General features: G+C 44.9%; 1 protein-coding gene across 2 annotated transcripts in view; it reads left to right on the top strand.

Annotated features, from left to right (window-relative positions):
- ACOT12 (acyl-CoA thioesterase 12) overlaps positions 1-26,836 on the top strand; it is a 131,049-nt gene that overhangs the window by 7,181 nt on the left and 97,032 nt on the right. The window contains exons 2-4 of one of the 2 annotated variants that reach the window (XM_040341645.1): positions 7,225-7,502; positions 15,651-15,720; positions 23,923-23,983. In XM_040341645.1, coding sequence (XP_040197579.1) covers positions 7,225-7,502; positions 15,651-15,720; positions 23,923-23,983 — 409 coding nt within the window. Of the gene's footprint in view, positions 1-6,963; positions 7,503-15,650; positions 15,721-23,922; positions 23,984-26,836 lie in introns of those variants that run through there. The other variant, XM_040341642.1, reaches the window with a different exon arrangement.

Below are 26,836 nucleotides of genomic sequence, written 5' to 3'. Positions count from 1 at the left end.
GCCAACAGAAATGAAAAAGTATAACAATGGCATAGATTTTAATAATTTATTAAAAAAGAACAGTAGTGCATCAAGCTATACAGCACACTATAGACCCAAAAGGGCCCAGCGGGTACAGAAATAACCTGATTAATAACACAGTATCATAAAATTCCCGAAACAGAGAGCAGGTACTGTAACAGAGATCACAACCAGGTTGATAAGACCCAATATATTTCGCCCGGTTGGGCTTCTTCGGGGGTATGGTTGAGATCAGGATAATCGACCACTTGGTATTTAAATTCACTTGTAAGTTTTACTGAGCCGACCATGCAATTCTATGGATCGCTCCCTTTTCCCAATTGGGGTACCTTTTTTAAATCATTGATGCAATGCTTAAAAAGGCACCGTGATTTATTTCCCTAGAGCTAGTAATGTACTGGGGCTCAGAATCTATGCAAATACAGGTACTGTAACCGTTTTCATAACACAGGTTCTCTTTAGTAGTAAGAAAAATAGTAAGACTGCATGTCTCCTCCTATTAAGGCTGCATTCACACCTGAGCGTAGGTCGTTCGGTCGTTTTTTTCGCGTATTCATGCTTATTTGCGCGTTTGCTTACAGCGTCGTCTGACCTTTTTCGTACTTCGAAGTTTTTATTTTAGCCAATAGGAAAAATTTATCATTTTTTCATCACTTGTTGCTATGTTGGAAGATTTTTTTTTTATCTTCTGCCTGGGTGAAATGTTCTATTGAATTAAAGCGACAAAAAGCCTGTAGCAAACGCTCGTTGTCGCGCTAGTCGCTTGAATCGAGCGTTTCTCCCTCGTCTTCCAGGACGGCACGCTGAGAGTAGACTGGCCACCTGACAGGAAACACAATCAAAAAAAGAGGTTAAAAGGCCCCACCCTTCCCGTGTGCCTCAGTTTCTGATTGTGTTTCCCCTACAGCGAAACAGTTTTTTATTTTCACCTGACCTAAGGCCTGGGGCTGGTGGTCCCCCCCCCGGAGTCTAGACCACAGGTACTGGGTGCTTTTGGGTCCGGTCAAGGTGCTTGCACTTTCCCGGGGGGGTATCCCTTCTTTATGGTCTAGGGAGGCTGAAAGTGCTAACTAAGAAGAGTGCCTCCCTGGACGCCAGAGCCTCCTAGCTAGCAGGGCTTCCCTAGTGCTCTGAAGCGGCCGTACCTCTCTTCCCCCCCCCCCCCGTCTTCCCTCCTACCTTACAGGGAGACTTCCCCTCTGCAGCGTGGTGTCGGCTGGGCGCCGCTCCGAGCGGCGCCGTCACTTGCTGGGCGCGTATTGATGACGCGCACGCCGTCCGACGGCGTGACGTCACTCCGCCCCTACAAGATGGCGGCCTCCACCGACGGATGCCACATTTCGCTGCAGAGCACAGCAGAGGCAGAGCAACACGCAGCCGGGGAGAGAGAAGGGCCGGGCGCCCTCATCATGGAGGACCGTCTGACAGACCTGGCTGCTGAGGAGTCCACCCGGGGTGAGTCCTCCTTGTGTTCGGGGGTGGGGGGCTTCCCCCCCCCCCCTTGTTGTAGAACCTCAGCTGTGAGAGTATGTTGCTAATGGGCCTTTCTATTTTACATTATGTTTTAGGAGAGGACCCTTCTGCCCAGGGGGAAGCCAGTAGATCTACTAAACCCCTTAAAAAAATTAAGAAATGTGGGAATTGTAATGATAAGCTCCCGACAGACTATAGCAAACCCTTTTGCTCCAAGTGTATCCTTAAACTAGCTGGGAAAGAGACCTCGCAAATCATGAAGGATTTTCTCTCTGTGCAGTCAGAAATGCTCGCCACTCTCAAGGATTTTAAATCTTCCTTGAAAAGTAGGGAGTCTGATCCCCCTGTACCTGGTCCTTCGTCTCAGGAGGGATCCACTTCTGCGCGGCTGGGTTCCCGCCAGCGAACTAGGAAGGCTCCTTCCTCTGACTCCGAGGATTCTGAGGTCACTCTTCAAGAAGAGGGCCTGGTGGAAAGCCAGGCGGAGGAAGAGGACGAGGATGCCAGGTCTGGGAAATATATATTTTCCGCAGATGATATGGAGGGTCTTCTCGCAGCCATTTACGCCTCTGAGCAGATCCAACATCCAGCGGAGCAGGTTTCAGCCCAGGACAGGATGTATTTGGGTTTAATTAAGCCTCAGTCTAAGACTATCCCAGTGCATCAATCCCTCAAGGATATTATCCGGAGGGAATGGGCTGAGCCAGAAAAGAAACTTCCCAAGTTTAAGACCTGGAAACGCCGCTGCCCCTTTAAAGATGAGGTGGAGGATACCTTTTTTAAAGTTCCTCGTCTTGACGCATCTTTAGCTCAGGTCTCTAGACAATCCGATCTCTCTTTAGAGGATGCAGGGAGTTTAAGGGATGCCATGGATAGGCGTGCTGATACCTCTCTCCGTAGAGCCTGGGAAGCCAATGCAGCCGCTTTGGGTCCTGCGTTAGCTTCAGCATGCGTCGCAAGGAACACTGCCGCTTGGACTTCCAGGCTGTTAGATCATCTAGCAAGTTCTTCCAAGTCTAGAGAAACTCAAGAGTCCCTCCAGGTGATTGGCAGTGCGGTAGCCTATTTGGCAGACGCAGCTATTGAGACGGTTCGCGCTTCAGCCAAGACTGGAGCACTTATTAATGCTTCTAGGAGAGCTGTCTGGCTAAAAACTTGGAGGGGCGACCTTGCGTCAAAAAACCGCTTGTGTGCGATTCCGTTTGAGGGTTCCCTCCTGTTCGGCACCGCATTAGATCAGGCCCTAGCGAGATCCTCTGAAAAAGGAAATAAATTTCCCTCCAAACCTAGAGCAAATAGGGGGAAGTTTTTTCGTCCCAACCAGAGGAAAAACCCCCCCCCAGGGAAGAAATCGGCACCCGGCAGGCGCTGGGGGTTTGGAAAGGATAAGCCAAAGAGTGGGATCCTTTTTTCCAGCCCCAAGCCTGGTGAAAAGGATCCCAAGTGACGAGAGGGTAGGGGGCAGGCTCTCCAGGTTCCTTCCCGCTTGGGAGGAGATAACCAGGAGTCCTCACGTCCTTCAGATCATCAGGGAAGGTTACAGGCTAGAATTCCGCCAGTTTCCTCCCCCCATTTTTCTCCTCACACACCTACCAGACGATCCTCGCAAAGCCGCTGGACTTTCCCAGAACGTTGCCAGCCTGGCCGAACAGGGAGTCATAGTCCCAGTCCCTCCAAATCAAGAGGGCCAGGGGGTATACTCCCATATTTTTGTCGTTCCCAAACCACTCGGGAAATTCAGATTGATCATCAATCTCAGACCCCTAAACGTTCATCTTCAATACAAAGAATTTCGTATGGAGAATGTTTACAGTCTCAGGGGCCTCTTGTTAGAAGGCGTGTTCATGGTGACAATAGACTTGAGGGATGCTTACCTTCACGTTCCTATTTGTCCGGATCACCAGAGATTCCTCAGATTCGCCCTCACCTCTGCCCAAGGAGTTCAGCACTGGCAGTTCTCGGCCCTCCCCTTCGGACTGGCTTCCAGTCCGAGGGTGTTTACGAAGGTCCTGGCAGAGGTGATGGCTTTTCTACATTTAAAGGGGATCTCCCTCGTCCCTTACTTGGACGACCTTTTGCTCTTCAACCTGAGTCGGGATCAGCTCCTTCTGGACCTGGCCACTGTCATAACCACCCTGGAATCCCTTGGTTGGATCGTGAACAAGGAGAAGTCTTCTCTCCTTCCAGAACAAAGGAAGATGTACCTAGGTTTTCTTATAGACTCCCTAGAAAGGAAGCTTGTCTTATCCCAAGACAAAGCACAGGGTCTTATGACAGCGGTCAGGTCCCTAGTAGCGGCTGTAGATTCCTCTTTCAGAGAAATCATGAGGTTGTTGGGACGGATGACTTCGTGCATCCCGGCAGTTCCTTGGGCACAACTCCACTCAAGGTCCCTGCAGGCCTTCCTTCTCTCATCTTGGGGGGGAACGGAAGAGACGTTGGATACCAGGGTCAGTATCCCGGTTCCAGTAAAAGACACCTTACAGTGGTGGCTGTTTCCCCAGAACCTTTTAAAGGGTCGTCTGTGGAGTCAGGTCAACCCGATCAAAGTCACTACAGATGCCAGCAGCTGGGGGTGGGGAGCCCATACGGAGGAACTTCGAGCCCAGGGTTCTTGGAATCCCCAGCAAAGGCGGGCGTCTTCCAACTACCGGGAGTTATTGGCGGTTGGGGAGGCTCTGGAAGCCTTCGAGGAGAGAATTCAGGGCCGAGAGGTCCTAGTCCTCTCCGACAACGCGACTACGATCGCCTTTCTCAACCGGCAGGGGGGCACCAGGTCACACTCTCTCCTAGCCCTCTCCCTGAGGATCCTAAGTTGGGTAGAACAGAGGGTGCCCTCTCTTCTAGCGGTCCATATAAGAGGGACCCTCAATCTGGAGGCCGATTTTCTGAGCCGCCAGCCCATCCTTCAGGGGGAATGGGAATTATGCCCGGAGACCTTCAGCTGGGTTTGCCAACAGCTCGGTCGCCCAGAAGTAGACCTCTTTGCGTGCAAGGGGAACAAAAAGGTGAACAGGTTCTTTTCCCTCTCCCGAGAGCAGGGTTCACTGGGGGTGGATGCGTTGGCTCAACCCTGGAGATTCCGGTTGGCCTACGCCTTTCCTCCCTTGAATCTCATCCCAAGGGTTCTGCAAAAATTGAACGCCTCAGACACCAACCTGATTTTAATCGCTCCTTGGTGGCCCAAGAGGTCCTGGTTCCCCACCCTGAAACATTGGGCTCTAGCTCCCCCGCTTCCTCTCCCTCCCCGGGCGGGTCTTCTGCGGCAGGGGCCGGTCTCTCATCCGAACCCAGAATTCTTCAGCCTGACGGCATGGCTCTTGAGAGGTGGAACCTGCAGCAGAGAGGCTGTTCGGAAAAGGTGATAGGAACCCTGTTGGCTAGTCGCAAGAAAGTCACCAGACTCATCTATGCAAGAATTTGGGGGGTCTTTTCGCGCTGGTGCTCCGCGAAACAGATCTCCTACCCTGACATCCCCGTCATCCTGGATTTCCTCCAGGATGGGGTGGAACTAGGCTTAGCCACTAAGACCTTGAGAGTCCAAGTTACGGCCTTGTCCTATTTTTTGGACAGGAGCCTTTCTGGGGATCCTCTTATTAGGAGGTTTCTGACAGCTAGGGACAGACTTTCCCCTATAAAAGTGTCTAGAGTTCCCCCTTGGGACCTCTCCCTAGTCTTGAATCAGCTATCTAAGGCACCATTCGAACCTATAGATAGTATTCCAATTAAATTACTTTCTTTTAAATTTACTTTTTTGTTGGCTATCACGTCTGCCAAAAGAGTTGGAGACATGCATGCTTTTTCCATTAAGGAACCCTTTCTTCGGGTTTTTGAAGACAGGGTGGTACTGAGTCAGGATCCTCTGTACCTGCCCAAAGTGGCAACTAAATTCCACAGATCCCAGGAGGTAGTCCTCCCTTCGTTTTGCGCAGATCCCAAGAATGAGAAGGAGGCTACTTTTCATTGCTTGGACGTAAGACGTTGTCTTTTGATTTATTTAGAGAGGGTAAGTGAGTTTAGGAATTCCCCTCATCTTTTGGTTAATTTTTCTGGTCAGAAAAAGGGTCAGCAGGCAACGAAAGCTTCTATATCCAGATGGATCAGGCAGGCTATCTCTTTATCCTACACCTTAGCGGGTAGACCAGTTCCTGTTATCAAGGCCCATTCCACCCGATCACTGGCAGCCTCCTGGGCAGAAAGAGCAGGAGCTTCCATAGAACAAATATGTAAAGCGGCGACCTGGTCAAGCCAGAATACGTTCGTCAGACATTACAGAGTCGAACTGCTGTCACCGCAAGATCTGATGTTTGGTAGGAAGGTCCTACAGACGGTGGTCCCGCCCTAAGGTAGGCCCGAAGATTGCTTGTTTTTCTCTCAGCGTGCCGTCCTGGAAGACGAGGGAGAAATGACCAGTTACACTTACCGGTAGCTGGATTTCTACGATGTCTTACAGGACGGCAGGCCTACTTCCCTCCCTGTTATTTACTGCTATTCGGAGTTATTTTTTTTGTTAGGTCCTAGGACCGTGTTCTAATAGCGGTTACTTATCTACAAACTGAGGCACACGGGAAGGGTGGGGCCTTTTAACCTCTTTTTTTGATTGTGTTTCCTGTCAGGTGGCCAGTCTACTCTCAGCGTGCCGTCCTGTAAGACATCGTAGAAATCCAGCTACCGGTAAGTGTAACTGGTCATTTCCATTACTTTCTATAGGAAATCGAAACACTCAAAAACGCCCAAACCGCCCGATTCGCGCGACAAAAAAGGGTCCGGAACTTGTTTGAGCTTCAGGCGTTCAGCGTCAGGCGTTTTGGAGTGGAGATGTAAACCATCTCCATAGGGAATAATGTATTTTTTCCCTCTAGCGTTTTTGAGCGTTGCGCTTCAGGCGACAAAACGCTCAGGTGTGAATGCAGCCTAAGTGGCTAAAATAGTAATTTTATTCTAGACACGCAGGTTTGGGCCATTTTTGTTTTATGCTGTGCTAAAATACACCTGTAAATGTCACAATGTGCACATTAGATAACATAGAGCTGCTTTCAGGGGTATAACAAATGCTAGACTCTTAACAGCACCATTTTTCCTGCTCCAACAAGCGAGTGTGTGCAGTACTCACTACAGGCTGTGGGTGGCATTGCTGAGCCTTGTAGTTATGTATATTTTTGCAGATAATGACCCCCCCCCCCCCCCTTATTACAAATCCTTCAATAAGCCCACAAATCAATGGCTAATAAAGGGTGTCCTGCAAAGTGCACAGGATGAGATCTGCAAACACTTCTCCAGCTACAGGCAGCAGCTCAGCCTTACTTGGCTGCATATATAAATTGGGATTAGTAGTTGCTGTAAGTATTAAGCATTAATAGTAGGTGTGAGGCAAGGTGTGGCTAGATGCCACTTGGGAAAAATGCCAGGCAGAGATTTTACCCTGCTAGTGGGCTGCACCCAAGTGACCTCAGCACAACTGTGAACAGCCTGTACTTTGTATCAGCTGAGACTTTTGACTTAGACAGACACCTGATGGAAACACATTTCCTATGCCTCTTATATACACCTAGAGCCCAGCACAGCAAGCCATCTACCTGACAGCTCCTTATCTGATCCCTGCTCCTGATAAGCCATGCTGTGCATCACTGCAGACTTCATACTGACAGCCCTCCGCCTTCTCTGTATTCACTGCACTCAGCACTCATTGGCATACTTGGCATTAAATCTTCTTGCTGCTCCCATATCCAGGACTTCCCTCCCAGCATCCAGATCTAGGATTTCGCTCCTGGCACCCAGGCACCTGTTGCAGAAGTTTGTCGCATTGAGTCGCATGCTGCTCCCTGGAGACACATCTGATGGAAGGGCCAGTGCAGGGGCAGCCCACCGAGAGGGCACAGCTGGCTCTGGATATGAGATGGGGGAGGTCCAGATGTGCCACACTGTCTACCCTTGGCACTCCAACCACCTGGGAGAACTGAGTGCTGGACAGCTCCTCACATGGATCGATACTACAGCCTGCCTGGCAGGTAAGAGAACCCCCATACACACACTTGGCTAAACTGATTGGTTCGCTTTCAAAGAATTACAATCCTATACTCAGCTGGCATTGACATGATTTTTTTTTTTTTTTTTAATGTTATGATTTATGGTGGCCATACACACTTCAATAACTGTTCGCATATTTATAAAAAATAAAAATTCAATCTCTCAAATGGGAATAATTTATCTATAGATAGATAATATCAATATAGATCAAAATGCCACACAAGAGGGAGTCACTCAATGGTAAAGATACAATCCTAATTTGTGATCGTACGATTAGTGATCACATTTCTGCTTCCATCATGTAATCTCATAATCTGTTAAATCAAAATACAATCGTATTCTTGAACAAAGTACCAAGGTGCTGCCAATGGATGTAAAGTAGTCAATAGTTTTGTATTTGCTATGGAAGTTTATTTATTTTGGCACAGGTGTATTGATGATTAAAAGCGGTTGTAAACCCACATATACATTTTTTTTTTTTAACCCATAATTAAAGCCATAATGAGCTAGTTTAATGCACCGCATATTGGCTCATTATGAAATACTTACCTCGGAACGAGGTAGAGAACTTACCTGGTCCACGCCGAGCCGAGCGTGTCTTCCGGGTATCGCCGCTCCAGCAAATCATAGCGCTGGAGCGGCGATACCCGGAAGACACGCTCGGCTGGGTTTCAATCCGGCATGGGTCGGCGGGCCGGCCCTTCAGCCGAGGATCCCCCCTGCGCATGCGCCGCTGCAATTAGCGGCGCATTGCGAGGTTAATATCTCCTAAACCGTACAGGTTTAGGAGATATTCTTAATACCTACAGGTAAGCCTTATTATAGGCTTAAGCACCTGTAGGCAAAAGTCAAAAAAGTGGGTTTACAACCACTTTAAGTATCAAGCACGGTTTTTACCTTTTTTCAATTTTCTATCATTGCCTATCGACTCTGATTTAAAAATTAAATAAAAAATCAACTCGGATAAAAAATAAATAAAAATGAAGTGTGTGTGGCCATTATTAGAGTTTTTTTATTTGAAACCCTAGATCTTATCTATATTTAAGGTATATATCGGAGTGGTGTTACCTGCCCTGATGAGATGACATCGCACTGAAAATCGCATTGCAGCAGTGTGAACTTTATCTCTATGCTCTGATAAAAGCTGCAGTGCTTTAGACACTTTTCACTCCTGTCAGAGGATGTCTAAAATCTGACTTGTATCTTGGTGCAAACTTCTGTGAAAATCAGTGAGCCAATCACACAAGCCGGAAATTGCATTTCTGGAGGAGCTCTGTGCACCAATGGTGTATGGGGACCGCCTCCAGGTTGCCGTATTGCATTGGCTGCAGATTGAAAAGGGAAGGCCATTTTTCAACATAGCTTGTGTAGCAATTGTATGATGTGATGTATCATTTTTTATTTTTTGTACATTTTCCACAAAAGTGGAGTTGCCTTTTAACCAGTTCCCGCACGGCCTATCGCAAGATGACGGCCGACCGGGACTTTCGTCGATCCAGGTGGACGTCATATGACATGCTCCTCTTGCAGGCCACGCTGCAGCACAATCTGTCACGGACTGTGTCCATCGGACACAGCCAATGACCGATTCCTGTACCAGCCTGCTGTTGGCACCATGTGATTGCTGTCACCAAACACAGAAGATCACATGACAATTGCAAACAATTTTTTTATATATTTTTTATTTTTTTATTCTTACTGTTATATGATAATGCTGTACTGCACTGGTAACAGTATGTGGGGAAAAAAATGCCTTTACTGTCAAAGAATATAACTTAAAAAAACATGCCTCTTACTAAATACCTTTTGGAATGCCTACTTTCCAAAAAGGGGTTGCTTTTCAGATATACAGTGCCTTGCGAAAGTATTCGGCCCCCTTGAACTTTGCGACCTTTTGCCACATTTCAGGCTTCAAACATAAAGATATAAAACTGTAATTTTTTTTGAAGAATCAACAAGTGGGACACAATCATGAAGTGGAACCAAATTTATTGGATATTTCAAACTTTTTTAACAAATAAAAAACTGAAAAATTGGGCGTGCAAAATTATTCAGCCCCTTTACTTTCAGTGCAGCAAACTCTCTCCAGAAGTTCAGTGAGGATCTCTGAATGATCCAATGTTGACCTAAATGACTAATGATGATAAATAGAATCCACCTGTGTGTAATCATGTCTCCGTATAAATGCACCTGCACTGTGATAGTCTCAGAGGTCCGTTTAAAGCGCAGAGAGCATCATGAAGAACAAGGAACACACCAGGCAGGTCCGAGATACTGTTGTGGAGAAGTTTTAAAGCCGGATTTGGATACAAAAAGATTTCCCAAGCTTTAAACATCCCAAGGAGCATGTGCAAGCGATAATATTGAAATGGAAGGAGTATCAGACCACTGCAAATCTACGAAGACCTGGCCGTCCCTCTAAACTTTCAGCTCATACAAGGAGAAGACTGATCAGAGATGCAGCCAAGAGGCCCATGATCACTCTGGATGAACTGCAGAGATCTACAGCTGAGGTGGGAGACTCTGTCCATAGGACAACAATCAGTCGTATACTACACAAATCTGGCCTTTATGGAAGAGTGGCAAGAAGAAAGCCATTTCTTAAAGATATCCATAAAAAGTGCCGTTTAAAGTTTGCCACAAGCCACCTGGGAGACACACCAAACATGTGGAAGAAGGTGCTCTGGTCAGATGAAACCAAAATCGAACTTTTTGGCAACAATGCAAAACGTTATGTTTGGCGTAAAAGCAACACAGCTCATCACCCTGAACACACCATCCCCACTGTCAAACATGGTGGTGGCAGCATCATGGTTTGGGCCTGCTTTTCTTCAGCAGGGACAGGGAAGATGGTTAAAATTGATGGGAAGATGGATGAAGCCAAATACAGGACCATTCTGGAAGAAAACCTGATGGAGTCTGCAAAAGACCTGAGACTGGGACGGAGATTTGTCTTCCAACAAGACAATGATCCAAAACATAAAGCAAAATCTACAATGGAATGGTTCACAAATAAACATATCCAGGTGTTAGAATGGCCAAGTCAAAGTCCAGACCTGAATCCAATCGAGAATCTGTGGAAAGAACTGAAAACTGCTGTTCACAAACGCTCTCCATCCAACCTCACTGAGCTTGAGCTGTTTTGCAAGGAGGAATGGGCAAAAATGTCAGTCTCTCGATGTGCAAAACTGATGGAGACATACCCCAAACGACTTACAGCTGTAATCGCAGCAAAAGGTGGCGCTACAAAGTATTAACTTAAGGGGGCTGAATAATTTTGCACGCCCAATTTTTTATTTAATTGTTAAAAAAAAGTTTGAAATATCCAATAAATTTTGTTCATGATTGTGTCCCACTTGTTGGTGGTTCAAAAAAAAATAGTTTTATATCTTTGTTTTGAAGCCTGAAATGTGGCAAAAGGTCGCAAAGTTCAAGGGGGCCGAATACTTTCGCAAGGCACTGTATGCCATTATTTGTGGACTATAACTTTCTTACAGACTAAATCCACAATGATTTTGGGTTATTTCACAAAAAACGTAGCTGAATACATTTGTCAAAATTTATGAAGAATGATATAAGAAAAAAACAGTGGTGATTGAATACCAGCAAAAGAAAGCTATATTTCTGTGAAAGATAACCATTTCAGATGAGTAAAGTGTTGCATGACCGTGCAACTGTGATTCAAAGTGCAACAGCGCTGAAAATTGGCCTCCTGTCATCAGTAAATGTACTTTGGGTGGGCAGCCAGCAGTTAAAATGTATGTAAGCATAATAGTTACACATATATGCTATTTTTTTAAATGGTGTTTGTTATGCTGGTTATGGCTTAATAACATGATCTGGATTAAACAAAAAAAAAAAAACTTGATCAGGTGAGATCTTGCAACATTTATACAGTTCCCTTGCACATTATACAGCCTCCCTGCCCGCCGATCTCCCTCTCCCTGTACCCCCTTCTTGCACATAATACAACAGCTCCCTCCAGATAAAATAGTCCCCCTGCCCCCTTTTTTTTTTTTTTTATATATCCCCTCAGTCCCCATCTGCCTGCTCCTCCTTCACATTACAGGTCCTATGCCCCCCTCACATATAATGCAGCCCCCCCATCTACACTTAATACGGTCCCTCTGCCACCTCCTCAACTCGATCAGGTGCAGCTACTGGTGGGTGTGGTCACATGTGAAGCGGGAACAGGAAGTGGCAGGGCTGGAGTGAAACTTATCATTTATTGAGAAATCCAATAGAGCTTTGTAACCCTTGCGTCTGTGGTGATAAACAATCAGCGCAGACCCCCTTGTCTGGAGAGCAGTCGATCGACTCTCCTCTACTCACGTCTGTCAACGTAAGTGGAGGAAAAGCCAATACACGGCTCTTCCTGTTTACGCTGTGATCAGCTGTGATTGGACACAGCTGATCACATGGTAAAGAGCCTACATTAGAGGCTCTTTACCGAGATCGGTGGTGTGTCAGAATGATAATCCAGATAATTACCGACAATCGCCGTGCCACCGCGGCTTATCCTGCTGGGCGTTGACTTATGACGCCTACAAACTAAGGGATAGATTCAGGGACTTTTTTTTCCTTGGTAATGGCGCTGATCTGCAGTTTTTAGGGGGAATGTGACATTGCGGCAGACAAATCTGACCCCAAATTACACTTTTTGGGGACCAGTGGCATTATTACATTGATCAGTGCTAGAAAAATGCAGTGATCAATGTAAAAATGACACTAGCAGGGAAGGGGTTAACAGGGGCGATCAAGGGGTTCCCTCAGTGTGTTCTAACAGTAGAGGGGGACATAGTCCGCCCGACCCGCAGTGTGTGTGTGTGTGTGCGTGCGCTGTTGCGCCTGCACGAGCCGCCATACAGCTACGGTGATTTGCGCAGGAGAGCCAACCTGCCACCATATAACTTGGTAAAGAGCCACGGTCATTGGCCTTTTACCCTGACACGTGATGTGCTGGGTCCAAAGAACCCAGCAATCATGGATGCTTCTGGGTGTGCGCCCCAGGAGGCGTGCGGGAAGCACATGTTCGGGAGGACATCCCTGGAAGCCCTCCCAGAACTAGCCGACTGCGCTGTAGCTGTCATTCGGCTATGGCCTGGTCGGCAAGATGTTAAAGGTTCCTTTTGGGGTAAAAAGGTTTGCTCTACAGAAACAACATTAGGATCTAGAACTGCATGTACATTAAGCTGGAGTTCCTTATTTGGCCATGTTTCATCTACATATAATAAACAAAATATACTACTAGCTGCATGGTATGTTGAACAGGGGCGGACTGACCATTCGGGCACTGCCCGACGGCCCCATGCCACTAGGGGGCCCCATTAATGTTGCCAGCCTCAGTAAAACCAGGGACAGTATGTAAAAACCTTTTTTTTATTCTTTTATTCCAAGATTATAGCTGCCCTGCCGCTTCAGTACCTTTTCTGTGTGTGTGTATATACGTAAACTGTGTGGCCCCATAATCTTCTATTGCCCGGGGGCCCCATGAGTTGTCAGTCCGCCCCTGACCTCTAAGTCAGGAGTTCTTAACCTGGGGTCCATGGATGGGTTTCAGGGGGTCCGTGAGGGTCAGTTCAAAAATATTTACATTCATTATACAGCCCTCATTTCCTTATCCCAATCAACCGTTTCCCATTGAAATAAATGAAACCTACCCTGCCACTGCTTGCTTATAGTGCCTACCACTAAGTGTCTCTTGTTGGCCCATGTTTGCGATTTAAATTTTTATCATCATTCTGTGCACAACCGCCATCTTGCACCACTACACAATACAGTGCCTTGCGAAAGTATTCGGCCCCCTTGAACTTTGCGACCTTTTGCCACATTTCAGGCTTCAAACATAAAGATATAAAACTGTAAAAAAAAAATTAAGAATCAACAAGTGGGACACAATCGTGAAGTGGAACGAAATTTATTGGATATTTCAAACTTTTTTTAACAAATAAAAAACTGAAAAATTGGGCGTGCAAAATTATTCAGCCCCCTTAAGTTGATACTTTGTAGCGCCACCTTTTGCTGCGATTACAGCTGTAAGTTGCTTGGGGTATGTCTCTATCAGTTTTGCACATCGAGAGACTGAAATTTTTGCCCATTCCTCCTTGCAAAACAGCTTGAGCTCAGTGAGGTTGGATGGAGAGCGTTTGTGAACAGCAGTTTTCAGTTCTTTCAACAGATTCTCGATTGGATTCAGGTCTGGACTTTGGCTTGGCCATTCTAACACCTGGATATGTTTATTTGTGAACCATTCCATTGTAGATTTTGCTTTATGTTTTGGATCATTGTCTTGTTGGAAGACAAATCTCCGTCCCAGTCTCAGGTCTTTTGCAGACTCCATCAGGTTTTCTTCCAGAATGGTCCTGTATTTGGCTCCATCCATCTTCCCATCAATTTTAACCATCTTCCCTGTCCCTGCTGAAGAAAAGCAGGCCCAAACCATGATGCTGCCACCACCATGTTTGACAGTGGGGATGGTGTGTTCAGGGTGATGAGCTGTGTTGCTTTTACGTCAAACATAACGTTTTGCATTGTTGCCAAAAAGTTCGATTTTTGGTTTCATCTGACCAGAGCACCTTCTTCCACATGTTTGGTGTGTCTCCCAGGTGGCTTGTGGCAAACTATAAACGACACTTTTTATGGATATCTTTAAGAAATTGCCACTCTTCCATAAAGGCCAGGTTTGTGCAGTATACGACTGATTGTTGTCCTAAGGACAGAGTCTCCCACCTCAGCTGTAGATCTCTGCAGTTCATCCAGAGTGATCATGGGCCTCTTGGCTGCATCTCTGATCAGTCTTCTCCTTGTATGAGCTGAAAGTTTAGAGGGACGGCCAGGTCTTCGTAGATTTGCAGTGGTCTGATACTCCTTCCTTTTCAATATTATCGCTTGCACAGTGCTCCTTGGGATGTTTAAATCTTGGGAAATCTTTTTGTATCCAAATCCGGCTTTAAACTTCTCCACAACAGTATCTCGGACCTGCCTGGTGTGTTCCTTGTTCTTCATGATGCTCTCGGCGCTTTAAACGGACCTCTGAGACTATCACAGTGCAGGTGCATTTATACGGAGACTTGATTACACACAGGTGGATTCTATTTATCATCATTAGTCATTTAGGTCAACATTGGATCATTCAGAGATCCACACTGAACTTCTGGAGAGAGTTTGCTGCACTGAAAGTAAAGGGGCTGAATTTTGCACGTCCAATTTTTCCATTTTTTTTATTTGTTAAAGTTTGAAATATCCCAAAAACATTTGTTCCACTTCATGATTGTGTCCCACTAGTGGATTCTTAAAAAAAAAATAGTTTTATATCTATGTTTGAAGCCTGAAATGTGGCAAAAGGTCGCAAAGTTTAAGGGGACCGAATACTTTTGCAAGGCACTGTAGCAAGTGCTGATTCTCATTTTCTAGCAGTATTAGTTTTGGGCAGAATACATTTTTAATTTGCACAAGATTTTTTTTTTTTTTTGGTTCTTTATTGGTTCTAAAGTCATGAGGTTTTTTTTTTCCTTAGTGCCCGTTTCTCCTCCCCACACCTAAATACTTTTTTATATGGATCCAAGACTCATCTACCCGTCTTCTCTCTACTTTTTCTAAGGCTTGGCCAAGAGCAGCAGTAGTCATTGGCTGGTGCCACTGTCTGTCAAAGCCAGTGAGGAGGGAGTAGGATGTGGATCAGTGCCGCGCTGTGTGTCAATTATGTACACACACAGCCTGGCTCGGGATTGACCCCACATGAGTGCCCCTATCGAAAACCGCTTCCTATGGTGGCAGACACAGAGGAGGAGATGCCTGGAGTGCCAGTGGGTGCCTCCAGAAGAGGAGATTCATAAAGAGGAGGGTTGCTCTGTTATACAATTGCACAGAGCAGGTTAAGCATAACCCATTTTATTTTTTAGGAACAAAAAAAAATACTTTTACATCAGTTTAAAATTGGTTACTTTTTTCATGTGTTTTGTCATATGTATGAGGCAATCAAATACATGTATATAAAATAAAGAACATATATTGCATGCTGAGTTGTGCTTGTGAATATTTATGTGGAGGGGTCCATGGCTCTCATAAGGGGTCTGCGACTCAAAGGGTTAAGAACCACTTCTCTAAACTATCTATCTATTTCTTTTTAGCTGAAAGACATGCTGGTTTTGCCTGTGTGACGGCATCAGTAGATGACATCCAGATTGAAGAGACAGCCAGGTACTGTTCCTTGTTAGCACCTTTGAGACTGTCTCTAATAACAGCTGATCTAGTTTAGATAGTGAAAACATTAATTGCTCTAAAGTTCAAGGTACATTGTAAGCAGTCATTTAGTTTGTTGACCAGATGGAAAGCGGTGTGCAAAACGCCAACATTTGAAGCGTGTATCAATTGTATATTTCCAACGTTTTGTCCTGTCAGAAGATCCTTGAAACTGGTTTCTATATACAGTGAAAAAGTATTTGTAGCCCTTGAAATTGTCCACATTGTGTTGTTGCAACCTAATGCCGCGTACACACGATCGTTTTTCGGCATGGAAAAAAAAATCGTTTTTCAAAAACGTCATTTAAAATGATCGTGTGTGGGCTACACATCATTTTTCTGGTTCTGAAAAACGACAAAAAAATATTCGAACATGCTGCATTTTTTTTAACGTCGTTTTAAACTATGTCGTATTTCGGGTTGTAAAAAATGATCGTGTGTGGGCTAAAACGACGTAAAAAACCTGCGCATGCTCAGAAGTTGAGACGGGAGCGCTCGTTCTGGTAAAACTACCGTTCATAATGGAGTAAGCACATGCATCACGCTGTAACAGACAGAAAAAAGGAAATCGTCTTTTACTAACACGGAATCGGCTAAAGCAGCCCAAAGGCGAATGGAACTTCCCCTTTATAGTGCCCTCGTACGTGTTGTACGTCACCGCGCTTTGCTAGATCATTTTTTTTGAAAACGATGGTGTGTAGGCAATGTCGTTTTAATGATGAAGTTGGGAAAACTTCGTTTTTTGGACATGCTGAAAAATGACCGTGTGTACGCGGCATAAAATGTAAATGTATTTTTATTGGGATTTTTTTTTTTTTTTTACAAATCTATGAAGTGTAGCCTGCATTTGTATTCAGCCTCCTTTACTGTGACAATTTGAGGGGGTTGGTTCCCCTAGGCATGCTGGGTACTGGTATTTGTTCAGGGAGCATATGGTCTCTTGGTCATTTCTTGGAGAGGATTGCACCAGGCTGGGGGAGAGGTGTGGCCTCCCCCAGCACTTGCTGCCATGTGGCCTCAGGTGGGTGGCCCGAGGGCCTGACTTGCTGACACGTGGCTTTAGATGGGAGATCTGAAGACTGTGGTGTAACGGTCACCACCGTTTATGACCTTCCATCACCCACGACAGCTTATCTGACACTCCAACCAACAGGACCCGATCCATCCCATTTCCCAGAATAACCGAGACGCACAGCTCTGGCTTCTGGTTTCAAATGTATGACCTAACTTTTAATGGTTTCTTAGCTTGCTTCTATACAGTACAACAGCTTACAGTAATCACAGGAACAAAACCACACCCCACCCATACATCACACGATGAGCTTCAATCACATTCTTTTAGATAAATTACATAGAGGAGTTAATTATCCCCCAGACGTTGCGTCTCCGACAATAAGTCATTCACCTGCACCTGAGAAGTCACATTCCTTCATTAACAGAATTCAAACAAAACACCATCACACAATGATTTCTTCTCAATCCACATCTTTTGACAGACGGTCCGTCTCCGACAGAAAGGTATTCACACCTCTGAGCATCAATAGGCTTTAAGCAGTGTTATCACACAATGAAAGGCCTTTCAAGAGCCAGCCACATTTAACATGTCAACAGTCTACACAGAGAGATGAGTCCTAGAATAAACCAACACTTTGCAATACCTCCAATTGCAATATGAGCTATCAGTAATGTCCCCTGTCCTGTAATTTAGGATATCATTTCTCAGTCACCCTATGGCCCTATCGGACATAAGGTGACCCTAGACATAAGAGTTATTAATGACGCTGGCACAGGAGTACCCCTCATCCTTCCAAAGTCTCTGTTTGTCCCGGGTCATTCCGTTACATGTGGCAACCCTGGTCCTATCATAGCTGACAGAGGTAGGGTCTATAGTGCATCTGGTCTGGTAGAGTGAGAGAACCCTCTTGTGATGTAAGTTGGCTGAGGGCCCACACAAAACACTTGATAAGGGACATTTTTCTGTTCTGCAAACTGTTGCTGCTGTGAAGAAGTCCTGCATGTGCCTTTGCAAGGACTTCAGTCTTGTTTTACCAGGAAAGAAAGTTTAGTCTTCGATGTGGTTAGTTCAGTTTGGAAGTATCCCACTATATCCCTTACCCTATCCGAGTTCTCCAATAAAATGTCAAAACCAAACACCTAGATTGGTTATTTTAGCAACGAGTGAACGTGTATGTGCCCCTGGCTGTGTCTGGCTGCTGAGAAAGTGGGGCAACATACCAGCAGCTCCTGCAGGACGTAGTGCTACTATTGTTTTTCCTTAGATCTATAATATTAGTGGATCTATTTTTAAATTGATGCTAAAGGGTACAAGGAAAACATTTTATATAAACCACTGCACTTCTGAATGAACCCGAGTGTTGCGCCCATAAAAGCGCTTTCAGCCCGACGCCATTGACTATACGAGTTACCGGATGGGAACCTGGAATGACGCCCTAAGCTTTTTGGGTATATGGTCACAGGAAAAAAATATATTTTATTTCATGTACTGTTTAGCATTTGGTTAAATGTCTTTCGTATTATAGAACAGCAATAAGCATAATATACACACTATTTTGTTGCAGTCTTCTTTCTTCCTTCTCTTTGTTTTTTGTTTTGTTTTCTTGAATCATCCTGAATTCCGCTGACAATTTTTATTAGGGCATGGTCCTTTTTGTAATGTTTGTAGCCTATGTTGTATCTGTCTGCTATTAGTAAATAATGTTCCCTGGAGGTTTGGTGGGTGGTGGAGGAAAAGGTTGCACGGTTGAAAATTTGGTGTGTGTGTGTGTGTGTGTGTGTGTGTGTATAGAGTTTTAGACAGCATGTGGCACAGATTTTATCACAACCAGTCAGAACCTGCTGAAAATAGTGTGATTTAATGTCCGATCTGACAAGAGGTTCACTGATGCTTCAGTAATGGTAGTAATTTTTTATTTTTATTTTCATATCTGGGGTCTTCAGAAGCATGTCATGTAACGGTGGCAGTTACAACTGATCATTACAGGGCCTGTGTGCTTTGGAGGGCTGCATGGCTTTTGCTACTTGGTAGACTCTGGAAGCAGGGGAGAGGTGCTGGAGCAGTGACGTGATTTGTCAGAGTTTCAGGACAGAGTAGGACAGGTAGTGGTCAGTTTGTTTACCTTTTTATTGCAGAGAATGCATTAAAGCGCAGTTCCGCCCACCCCTTTAAAAAAAAAAAATGAAGTCAGCAGCTACACAAGCTGTAGTTACTAACTTAACACGAGGACAATTGCCTGTCCTTGAGTCCAGCGATGTTGGCACTGCAGCCGATTGTTTACATCGGCTGGTCAGGTGCTGCCACCTTCGGGTTTAACAGCTGGGTCCCTACTGAGCATGCACGGAAGAAGAGGAGTGAGCTGCTGACTTAATTCACAGTGGCCCGGTTTCCTGGAAGTAGGGACAAGGTACATGTAAAAAAACAGGTACCCGCTCCCCCCCCCACACCCACGAAAGGTACCAAATGCAGCACCGGAGGGGGGGGAATCGGATAAGCAAAAGTTTCACTTTTGGGTGGGATTCTGCTTTTAAAGTGAAAAACTTTTAGACTTTAGAACTACTTAGGCTGCTGCCATCTCCCGGCAGCCCATTAAATGGATGTTGATGCCAGGAGGCAGAGGTGGCTTCCCAATCACATAATCACTTTGTGGCTGTCACAGTGGTCACATGATTGGAAGCCTATTTCGCTGGCTTCTGATTGCAAATTGACAGTTTATTCATTGGTTGATCGATAGCAGCGCAGCTGTTGACTCCCGCTGTTGCCAATCAAATCAATGTCGTGGCATGCCAGGGGGCGGGGCCGAGTGATACAGTCAGCGGCTATAGCGGCCGGCTGTATCATGGGAGCGTGCCTGCAAGCTAACCCCCTTGGGAGAGAGCTTCCCATGGAGGGGGTTAGCTGATGCGGGGAGGAGCCGAGACAGCCACCAAGGGACCCCGGAAGACCAGGATCGGGGCCACTCTGTACAAAACAAGCTGCACAGTGGAGGTAAATATGACATGTTTGTTATTTTAAAAATAAAAAAGGGGAACCTTTAGTGTCGCTTTAAGGCCCAGCCATCCTGCCACTGCATACATGTTTCTCAGTCAGCAAGAGGTCCTTTTTTTTTTTTTTTTTTTTTTTTTTTACCTTCTAGTTTCTTTTGGCGGAGCTGTGAACTTTTTTTTTTCCTACCTCCAGTTAAAACCGTATGACACAATGATTGAAAGATGGCTGCGTGGACAGCTAAAATGATACGCACCTTTTACATTCCAAACATCTTTAGAGAGCACAGCTGCTTTTTGCATTAAAGGACCAATAGGGGGGCTTAGGAGATGAGGGATGTAGTGCAGCATCCATTCAGTGTAGAGGTGTTTAGCTCTTAAAAAAAAAAAAAAAAAGACCAAAGGGTTAACGGGGCCTGTTTAGCAGTAAATGGTGGTTAGAGTTCCTCTTTAATCTGATGTATTATCAGGCTAGTAATGTATTCGCATCAATACAGACAATTCTGTCACAATTACTTATGACTAAGTAACGTACAGTGCTGTATCTTTCCCATGTTGTCATCATTTGTCTATATTTAGGTGGCATTCGGTGATGCTGTGAGGAATTTAAATCGCAGATCATATGAAGTTGCCTCCCCTTCTCCAATTGGTTGCGGTGTACCCTGGCAGCTGAGAATGGAAAACTTCTAGCACAGTCCTCTAAGCAGTGGCCTATTTTCACTGCACAGACCTCTTCTGTCTTCCTGACAAGAATTGTTCCAGGTTACAAGCTAAATGAATACTCTAAATGGATGGGAGCTGGAATAAGTAAATGGTTTCAATGGATGTTCAGGGACATTTTCTGCCACAAAAGCCTTCCATTTATTAAGATGAATAGCACAGCTTAGCAAGGAGTGATGCTTTGCTCCTTGATATCGGACAATTAAATAAAATGTTCAGAAGGTGTTTAATTTGTGTGGTCTGTGTGCACCCGGTGCTTTCACCCTGCTCAAAATCCACTTAATTTGATCCCATTTATGTTGGTGATTATAGAACTGTCTGTGTAATGCAGGATGATGATTGATGTGAAGCGGGGCAGTCGCCGTCCTATATTTTACTGTAATTTCTTCACACAGGTGTCTTTGAAAAGAATTAACACTTTGTTTAGTAGATTAGTCCTTCTGTTATGCACCCTGTATAGGTACCCATCGATATTGTAGAAGGGTTTATCCATCCAAATTTTGGATAGTTGGAGATTATTCAGGTTTTGGTATATAGCAGCATTTTGAATCGCATACTAACTCCTTTAGAATTCTCAGCACCAAGATATACGGTAAGCGCTTTTGGCTGCGAGATTCAAGCCAAAACTAACTTGCATACCCCTTTTAATGACAGCGGCACCTGGGCGAAGCTAGGGTCCTGGGGAAAGAGACTTCATTGTGACCTAAAGAGATCCAAGAGGACTGTAGGTTACCTCCAGAATATACCCAACACTAAAATAATTGCTTTCTATGGATTGATTCGAACATGAGTCAGAGCTGAGGAGGGGTGGATGGGGGGTCATGTGGCTGAGAATGCAGTGGAAAGGAGTGGAGAACTGAACCCTGTACTCTGTATGTAATGTGCCTGAACCTTGCACTCTGTATGTACTGTACTATAAAACCCTGCACCCTGCTTGAACCATACACTCTGCTTGTACTGTGCCTGTTACCTTCCCTCCCAGCCCCCTATACTGTGACCTCCCTGTGTTGCATCCTCCTTCCCCTTCATCTTCCCCTCCACCAGCTGTCACCTCTGCCCTATGTCTCCCAATGACCCTCCCATAACCCCCCCCCCCCCTGCGATCACAGCCTTTTCCATCCCAACTCTCTCACCCCACAATCCCTATTTCACTCTGCCCTCACCCAACTCCCTAACAACCCCCACTTCCCAAACCACCCCTGTACCTACCTTTTCCTAGGCGATGGGTATCGATAGTTACTATCGGTGAGTACTTTGGGGGGAGAGAGAGAAGTATTGGTGCATCCCTAGTACAAAGCATTGAAAAGTTATTTACAAATGAAATACAGCACAAAATCACATTTAAAAAAACAAAAGTGTGAAACATGTTTTAAAGGCTTAAAAACATTAACATATCAAAGCAAAAAAAATATTAATAGTTCATGAAATAGAAGTGGGGGGGGGGGGGGGAATTGGCAGGGAAAATAATTAAATGGAGAAGGAGAATAAGGCGTTAAGGTTGATTAGAGTAAATTAAGGGTTAATAAGGGGTTAAAATTGAGGAACATTAATAAAAAATATATATATATTTTACTTGACCGGTTGCTTTAAACGCTCTAATCTGCAGATCAAAGTTCTCCCCTTTTCTTCTGTAGATGAAGAAACAGAAAGCTACAAAAAGAAACCTTGTGGTTTTTTTTTTTTTTTTTTTAGTGGCTGAGCAATGTTGTTGATAAACATTTCCTGGCTGCATTTTATTTTTTGACAGGTCCAATTGCCAGGACTTCAATTTACACTGCAGCTGTCAACAGGGGAACCCCACTGACAGCTGAATGAGTCATTGGTTGTTAAGGATTTGGTGGCCCTGCACCTTAACTGATAATTGGCAGTTTTTTATTATTTTGTGTACATTTCAGCTGTCGGTTGGGGGATTCTGCTGACAGCTGAAAGAGCTGAGCCTGAACGTATCGGTTTCAGGTATTGAAGCATTCGCACCAGTACCGATTTATGAGCAACTGCTTGGTATCGGTGAAACCCTAGGTCTTGCTAATGACATCCATGTGCAATCCTGTGAGCATAGTTATGTGGTTTCCAGTGGTGCTGCTCCCCTCTTGGTATTCATGTATGTACTTCTGCTGGAGAATCGTGATCAATGGCATAGTAGGCAAGGTTGCAGTACTAATTGGACCCATACTTTCGTCACTTAACTGATCTGCTGCCAGCACCATTTTCTCAGATCACCAATTCATATCTTGTTTTTATTACTGGCAGACTATGCTTTTTGTTCCCTACCTGAGCATCCGCTTCTAATGTGCTCTAGTGATCAGACTTGCACTAAAAGCTTGCCTGAGGTATGATCTCTTGTACTATGATGTCCTTGCTGAATCTTCTGTCCTACAAACCCACATTTGTGTAATTACATTTATGGAAATTTGCTGAATCTTGGGATTAGCGTAGTGGTATACTACTTTCCAAGTGTCTGATTGTGGCTCACAAGCAAACTTTGATGACTCTCTATGTAATGCCTGTGTTTAGCTCTTTTAAACCCTGCAAGGTGAAGGCATAATGTGCCAGTATGCATCACGCGAGAGTCAGACCCGCGGCACAGGGTTCTGAAGGGACAGCATGGGTATGCCATTCCTTCAGAGCGCATGCGCCAGTGATTTCGTCGGCTGCATGCAGTGGGAATATCTCCTAAGAAGTACAAGTTTAGGAGATATTCATGGTACCTACAGGCAAGCCTGAAGGTACAAGTGGGGGGAAAAAGTATGCATGCATGCATGCATACCTGAGATTTACACAGCTAGGTCACCTTTTTGCTCCATCCTCCTGTCAGCATGTTCTGGTCAGCACATATGAATGTAGAACACCTGGCCCTTTCCCCTCATCTGTCTCCCAGTCTGTTACTGTACAGGGGGTTATAAGAGGCTGAGCCCCCGAGAATAGGCTTGAGGCTGCTCTGTGCAAAACCATTGCACAGAGCAGGTAAGTGTAACATGATTATTTTTTTTTTTTTTACTTTTAATATCCCTTTTTAAATGTAATTTTAGTTTTTTTTTTGCCTACAGTTCAGTTTTAAAAGCCATAACTATTAAAAATGTGTTGGCATTGGATAACAATTTTAAGTTTCTTCTTAAGTATTCCAAGTCACCACTTTATTGTCTGTCTTGATATTTTTAACATAACTATTACCGTATTTATCGGCGTATAACACGCACCCTAACTTTAAGAGGGAAGTTTCAGGAAAAAAAACTTTCCACAGCCCCCTGCGTATAACACGCAGGCACAGTTTACCCTCCATTTTCAGGGTAAAAAAGTGAGGGTTATACGCCAATAAATACAGTACTTCTCTGGTATATCCTATACTGCATTGAATATACAAAAGCACCTTTATATTTTTGTTATATAGCTATGCAATATACATTTTATATATAATTATTTTTTTATTTTATTTTTTTGTAGGATTGGACAACAAATTTGCATTAAAGCAAAAGTAAATCGGGCTTTTAACACCAGCATGGAGGTAAAGAACTTAATTTTCCCCTTCTCTGCATTTTCAAGTGACAGAAATGCACATTTTATGCTAAGCCATATTGGTTGTATTTAATCGTGTTACTTATTTTAGCTAAAGGGCTGTATTATACAGTAATAGCTGAGTTTTAGTACTTCTTTAAAGGGATGCATAGGCAACAAATAAATAACAGTAAACTGCTGATCTGAGTTTTTTTTTTTTTTTGCGCCTTAATCAGTAGCTAATTGTAGAGCAGGCAGCTAAATCTATTGCTAATACCAAAAAAAAAACATAGAATGTTGCAGGGTGGATTTGATTTAAATCAAGACCATTTAAATCAAGAGTAAAAAGGCTTGATTTTAAATCCATAGTTTTCAAAGAGCATCTGTCTGTCCCACAGCAGCTCCTTCTCTGATCTGCTGTTGACTCTCCTACAGTCCCATTCACTTTAATATGACGGCTGGTGATGCGGTAGTGACAAAAGGTGAGGGACGTGGCGGCAGCGGGTGAGGGGATGCCCGCTAACAGTCTCTATGCCATGATGGATCTGAAATTACAGGTGCTCTTGAAATGTACGGACTTATTCTTGCTGGTAGTTAGAATATTTAATATTTGCAAATAAAATGAAGGTTTCCTATTTAGAACAATAAGCTGTCGGGTTAGTAAAATGGCGATATCAGAACCGATTCAATCATACAGTTTGTAGTGTACATTGATTTGCAAAACAATGGGATAAAGGAATATTCCTGAACTTTGTTTTATCTCATTGTTGCTGTAAACTGTGTGAATGAATCAATGCAGTGCATGTTATCTCAGCTTGCAGAGCTTGGATTCATTGTATGAGTTTACCAAAAATGTAAATATTGCAGAATATATAGCCTTGTGCTACATAATGAAGCTCCATTTCATGCTGAATAAACTAATTTATTAATGTATCTTAAATAGAAAACAGAGGCTTTTGGAAGAGACAGAATGCTAGCCTCTTGCCTTGCGATCACGGACCCTGGCATTTGGGGAAACGGTGCTCTTTGTGAGCTGTATGCCTGGGGACCCTTGAGGTGGTGTTACTTTGGATTCAGGTCCATGTCCCCCCCAAGACACACAGACTCTGGGAACCCTGTATATGCCATATTAAAAAATAGTGACTGATTCATACTGTTGGGACATATACTGTAAGGAGATGCTAATGTCATCAACTCCAGCCACCTGTTTGTTGTCTTCTATAATGTAAATGAGTCTAGTGTGTCACCCATTGTTTGTGCTAATTGACACCGCAATTGTATGAAGGAGTTCTGTGTTGATGTGTATTGTAATTAGGGAGTCACATCAGCTGCATAAGGGATTAGTTAATTAGCTCATGTTAATTTATGTTTCTGGTATTGGAGCAATATGAGCAGTAGGGGTGAACTCCCTCCTCTTCTACTGTATATAAGACTTCTGGTTCTAATAAACGGTTAATATTTTACATTGTACCCCTACCCATTAACCTGGAGGAAAAGTGTAAAAAAAAAACACACTACACAGGTTTTTAAAGTCATTTATTAGTCAGCTCCGGGGGTCTTCTTCCACCTTCTCCGCTCTCTGGGGGTCTTCTTCCGACTTCTCCGCTCTCCGGTGTCGTCTCCGCGCTCCCTGGTTCTTCCACTTTCCGGTTCTTTCTCCCTTCTGCCGGGCACCTCCATCTTCTTGCAGCTCTTTTACCAGCGGGGGCCCGGTCTTCTGAGTCACCTTCTTACTTCTTCTCTTCTTCGATGTTGACTCAACGCTCCCTCCCGCTGTAATGCCGGATGCGCGGCGATTTATATAGGCCTCTTATGACGTCAGTCCCAGCATGCTTCGGGTGGTGACAACATAAGGGGGCGGGGTAATTATGTTGTCACCACCCGGAGCATGCTGGGACTGTGACGTCCTAAGAAGCCCATATAAATCGACACGCATTACAGCGGGAGGGAGCGTCGAGTCAACGTCTAAGAGAAGGGAAGAAGGCGACGCAGAAGACCAGGCCCCCGCTGGTAAAAGAGCTGCAAGAAGACGGCGGCGGTGCCCGGCAGAAGGGAGAAAGAACCGGAGAGAGGAGAAGGTGGAAGGAGACCCCTAGAGCTGACTGATAAATGACTTTAAAAACCTGTGTTTGTTTGTTTTTATTTTTTAACACTTTTCCTCCAGGTGAATGGGTAGGGGTACAATGTACCCCATACTCATTCACTTAGGGTGGAGGGCCGATATCTGGGGGCCCCCTTATTAAAGGGGGCTCTCGGATTCCGAAAAGCCCCCGACCGCAGACCCCGAAACCAACGGCCAGAGTTTTCGTGAAGAGGCCCTGTCCTCATCATCATGGGGACAGGGTGCTTTGGGGTGGGGGGGCTGCAGGGTGCCCCCTGCCCCAAAGCACAACCCCCCCCCCACCTGTTGAGAGCATGCGGCCTGGTATGGCTCAGGAGGGGGGGCGCTCGCTCGTCCCCACTCCTTTCCTGACCGGGTGGCGTGCTCGGATAAGGGTCTGGCATGGATTTTGGGGGGAACCCCCACGCCATTTTTTTGCATAGGGGGCTTCTCCTTACAATCCATACCAGACCCAAGGGCCTGGTATGCTCCTGGAGGGGAACCCATGACGGTTTTTTATTTAAAATTTGGCATGGAGTTCCACCTCATGATTCATACCAACAGTGTCTGGAATTGGCGGAAATCCAAGTCGGATCCCCGTCACTTCTATCGCTCGCTGGAATGTGCTTTTCTTATTGCAGCGAGTGCGAGATGTGGGCACCCTGTCGCCAAGAACCAGCTCAATGCGGTCGTGCTGGAAACACATTCTTGCGGACAGGTATTGTAGCATCAACTTTATTCTTTCTTGCAATTTTTCAAATG

This window comes from Rana temporaria, chromosome 1, assembly GCF_905171775.1.
Source record: "Rana temporaria chromosome 1, aRanTem1.1, whole genome shotgun sequence".
NCBI lineage: Eukaryota > Metazoa > Chordata > Amphibia > Anura > Ranidae > Rana > Rana temporaria.
Note: the sequence above shows the minus strand (reverse complement) of the source record. Positions and strands in the feature narration are given on the sequence as shown.